Genomic DNA, 4,727 nt, shown 5'->3' with positions numbered 1-4,727 from the left:
GCCGATGTGTAAGTCAATGATTTAATTCGAAGAAAAAAAACTTACGAAATAATCAAGTTGGTCTGAAAGTAATCAAACTACTTACAGGGTGTTCGAGATAAATTTGACAGTTTCTGTGGGAATAGGAAAGGAATTTTTATCATATTTATATTAAATATTAAAAAAAAATTCTACAAAGTTTAGCTTACAATGTTTGCCGCATTTTTTTTTTCGAAGTGCCCCCCCCCCCTCCCCTCCGCGTCGGGGGTACTCCGCGTCGATGGCCGCCAGCACCCGCCCTCAGGAACCGCGCGCAAGCCCGGACAACCATGTATCTGGGGATGGCCGCAAACACGGCCTTTATTCTGGCCACCAGCTCCGCTTTGGTATTGCAGGACGCCCTGTTGGTGTCCCGCTCAACTGTGCCCCACACAAAGTAATCCATAGGATTAAGGTCAGGGGAGCTGGGTGGCCAAACGTCGGTGCTGGTGTATCGGTCGAAATTGGCAGCGAGTCATTGGCGTGTTTTTACGGCCGTATGGCATGGTGCAGAATCCTGCTGCCAAACGTACGGCCGCCCATTGGCCACCGTCTCAATCCACGGCTTCACCACGGTGGCCAGCAGGTCAATGTACCCGTCAGCATTCAGCCGCAGGCCCTGGGGGAAGATGTGAGGCGGCATCACGTCTCTCATGTCGCCCACTGCTGCAAACCGGCCAGGAACGCGTCGGTCCGCACACAATCCGACCGCCTGCTATGCTGTGGTCGAACAATGACACTATCCACGTCTTCACCACACTCCTCGAGCTGTACGCGTATTGTTTTTACGGTGTTCAGCGAACACATAGCCGCCTTCCTAATTTTGGCATTCGTATGGCCGGCACGAACCATCATAACACACGTTACGCGCTTGTGTTGAGCTAGACATTTTTTACACTTGTTCGCACAACTTTTAGCAATCGAATGACGGTAAAAGACTCGAGAAGGCCCCCCCCTGACAAAATTTGTTAGGCGCTGTAGGTTTTACGCCTAAAGGTATGCAATCCGCAGTACACGTTGCGAGAGCTTCACAGTGAGCTTTCAGTGTGCTTTCAGTGTGGTCAAAATTGGTTGAAGAAAGTCGAATAAAATATTGTTATTATTTGATTAAAACCCACTCTCCGCTAATCCTTCCATTCATTTTGGCTTACAGGGGCTTCGTACTAATTTTCGCAATTTTTACAGGGGCTTAGTACTAATTGCAGAGAGAGCTGAAAGAGTGCTGAGAAACAATGTGGCATCGGGACCCCAGGCTCCGTCCAAAAGGGGGAGAAATCTGGGCTCTCCTGAAGTATTTGAGGAGCAGCAGAAGCGAGTAAAAAGCGATGCTGGTACGAGCAAAGTAGCAAATAGTGACATAGCGGACGCTGCAAGTACTACTGCCACTGCGAACCTACCGACATCAGATACTGATGAGTGCACCCCACCGCTACAGGGAGAGTGGAGAATTGTGGCAAACAGGAAGAGACAGACGAGCCCGAAACGACTCCAAAAAACAGGAAATGAAACTGTTGAGCGCCAAAAACAGGAAAAACAGGAGAAGCCCAAACCACCCACGAAACGCGAGTTGGCTGAAGCCATCATCGTTTCATCCAAAGAAAAAGAGGAGACGCTGCGAAAAATGAAACAAAACCCGAAGGTCAAGGCTTTTGGAGAGAAGGTGGCAAGAATCCGTCGTACTCGGCTCGACGATCTGATCTTCGAGCTAAAGGATGGAGTGAAGGCTTCCGATTTTCAGAGCCTCATAGAGGAGTCTGTTGGCGCAACCGGACAAGTGAGGGTGCTGAACCGGTCGGAAACGGTAGAGTGCCGCGATGTTGACCTGGAGACCAAGGCCGAACAGGTGGTGTCGGCCTTCAGGCAGCAGTTCGATTGTGGAAGCACCCTCTTGGAGGCGAAGCTAAGACCGTCATACAACGGTACGCAGACGGCATATATAAAGATGCCTGGGGATTTAGCAGCGAAGGTGGTACGTGCTGGTACGGTGAAGGTAGACTGGTCCAGCTGCCCGGTACGGATCTTACCGTCTAACAAGAGATGTTTCCGCTGTTGGGCAACAGACCACATCTCCCGCGATTGTAAGGGACCTGATCGAACCGATCTCTGTCTCCGTTGTGGAGAGAAAGGCCACCAGGCGCGCAGCTGCCACAACGCTCCGAAGTGTGTACTTTGTGCCCCTGGCGTAAACGCACACCAAACCAGTGGTCCCCTTTGCCAGGCGGTGACAAAAGCGAAATCATGGAGATAGTGCAGGCCAACATAAACCACTGTGAGTCAGCGCAGGACCTACTGTGGCAGGCGATAGCGGAAGAACAGGGCGACGTCGCGTTAATCTCCGAGCCGTATCGTACCCCGAAAGACAACAGCTGCTGTGTAACAGACCGGACAGGCCTGGCTGCTATCTGGGCGGTGGGCAGATTCCCCATACAGAAAGTAGTCTCGCACGACTCGGAGGGTTTCACCATCGCCATTGTGAACGGGGTCTATTTCTGCAGCTGCTACGCACCACCCAGCTGGGAACTGGAGAGATTTAACACAATGTTGGACAACCTCGTTGATGCTCTTGTAGGGTGCAACCCAGTCGTCGTTGCCGGGGACTTCAACGCTTGGGCGGTTGAGTGGGGTAGCCGGAGTACCAACAGCAGAGGAGAAGCGGTACTCGAGAGCCTCTCCCAACTCGATGTGGTGCTGGGCAACGTTGGTAACACTCCCACGTTCAGCAGAAATGACAGAACTTCTGTCATTGACATCACGTTCTGCAGCCCAGTGCTGTCACGACACCTGAATTGGCGAGTGAGCAAGGCGTAGGCGTACCTTCAGCGACCACCGCATGCTTCGGTACACCATCGGCAGAGATCACAATCCACTGCAGACACCTCGGGCATCAGTTCGCGGCTGGAGAACGCAATGCTATAACGAGGAGATATTCTTAAGCGCGCTACGCACTGGTGGGTTCCAGAACGTTGCGAGTGCGTTAGAATTGAGGGATGCACTCTCCAAAGCATGCGACGCTACGATGCCCAGGAGGAAGTCCCCCAAAAACACGCGCCCACCGGTATACTGGTGGACCGCTGCTATTGCGAGGCTCCGGACCGAGTGCATGTCAGTTCGGAGGCGACTACAGCGGAACAGGTGCTTTGCGAGCAGAGAACAACTGAAGGCAACCTACGTCACGACAAGGTCGGATTTGAAGAGGGAAATTAAGGCCAGCAAAAGACGATGCTTCCTCGAGCTTTGATCTGAAATCACTCGGAAGCCCTGGGGATTTGCATACAAGACGGTGATGCGAAAAAACCAAAACTCGCAAGGCGCCCGTTGAGAGATGAAGGGAATCATCGCGCAATTATTCCCTGAATACGAGCCCCCACAGCTGAGCTCTGCCTTCAGTACCCCTGAGTACGTACCAGAACCGGTAACCATAGACGAGGTCCTGAAAATAGCCGAGCGCCTCAAACTGGGGGCCTCTGGGGGGGCGCCCCCCGGACCAGATGGGATCCCCAACGAGGCAGTCAAGACAGCAATGAAGGCATACCCACAAGTGTTCCAGGCCATATTGCAGAGCACTCTAGCTTCTAGTCAGTTCCCGTCGATATGGAAGATACAGAAATTGGTACTGATACCCAAACCAGGTAAACCTCCGGGTGATCCGTCGGCCCTAAGACCCTTGGGTCTCATAGACGGCCTGGCCAAAGTTCAGGAAATACCAATCTTGGACCGCCTGACTGCGCATGCCGAAGGGCAATACGGCCTCTCAGAACGACAGTTCGGGTTTCGGAGGAAGCGATCAACAGTCGACGCGATACTGGCAGTGCTTGAAAAGGGCAATGCCGCGTTCCAGCGGAAAAAGAGTGGAGCACGCTTTTGCGCAATCATCACGATTGACTCGCACCCTGAAGGAGAGGCACCCCACGGACGCGGTACTGACAGCAGCGCTCATCGAAGTAGAGAATATGCTAAATTCACGCCCGTTTACCCACGTTCCGGTCGATGGTGAGGATGATGAGTCGTTAACCCAAAACCATTTTTTGTTAGGATCTTCCGCAGGGATGATCCTTTGGTTACACATGACGATTCTCCAGCATTTCAGCAGAATTGGAAAGCTGTGCAGGCCAGGATAAATGGCTACTGGAGGAAGAAGGTAAAATTGTACCTGCCAACCCTGACAAGAAGGACGAAATGGTTTGAATCACATAAACCGATCCAACCCGGGGATGTCGTTCTTATCTTTGACGAAAACACCCCACGGACCTGTTGGCCGAGAGGACGGGTGGACAGTGGCATTCCGTCTCGAGATGGAATCATTCGTCGGGTCGTCGTAAGGACAGCACGCGGGACAACTCTGGAGAGGCCGGTGGTTAAGCTGATCACGCTAAACGTCGCGCCGAATGTTATCTTTTAGCACGGCAAAACGACTGGTGGACTGTTACTTTATGGTAACGACGCGATCGTTGGAAGACGGCACGCGCGCCATTTGTCAGCTTGTGCTACCGCCCGCGAGGGGGCGCGTTGCTTCGAACGACATCGATGGACGGACCCGAAGCTTCTGCTCTGTAAAGCGTGTGTACGTTCCATGAGCCCATCAGAAAATTATTTTTTGGACGGTGAGAGGGTCTGTTATCGTGAAATTCGGGTAGTCAATAGGTTACTTGAGGCAGGGTGACTGGCCCTGCGCTCAAGCCCCCAGGTACCTCTGGAGGGCCTCGTGGCAT

At 52.6% G+C, this 4,727-nt stretch overlaps 1 protein-coding gene across 1 annotated transcript; it reads left to right on the top strand.

Moving 5' to 3' along the window:
• Window positions 1–1,168: 1,168 nt before the first annotated feature.
• LOC118511951 lies at window positions 1,169–3,392 on the top strand. Its single transcript, XM_036055666.1, has one exon. The coding sequence runs from the start codon at window positions 2,257–2,259 to the stop codon at window positions 2,824–2,826; it is 570 nt and encodes a 189-aa protein (XP_035911559.1). The 5' UTR covers window positions 1,169–2,256; the 3' UTR covers window positions 2,827–3,392.
• The last annotated feature ends 1,335 nt before the right edge of the window (window positions 3,393–4,727 follow it).

This window comes from Anopheles stephensi, chromosome X (genome assembly GCF_013141755.1).
Source record: "Anopheles stephensi strain Indian chromosome X, UCI_ANSTEP_V1.0, whole genome shotgun sequence".
In the NCBI taxonomy this organism is placed as follows: Eukaryota; Metazoa; Arthropoda; class Insecta; order Diptera; family Culicidae; genus Anopheles; species Anopheles stephensi.
The sequence above is the reverse complement of the archived record's forward strand: the minus strand, read 5'-3'. Positions and strand labels throughout refer to the sequence as shown.

Coding starts and splice junctions, on each gene's coding strand:
- LOC118511951 (XM_036055666.1), top strand. CDS start 2,257: ATGGAGATAGTGCAGGCCAACATAAACCACTGTGAGTCAGCGCAGGAC.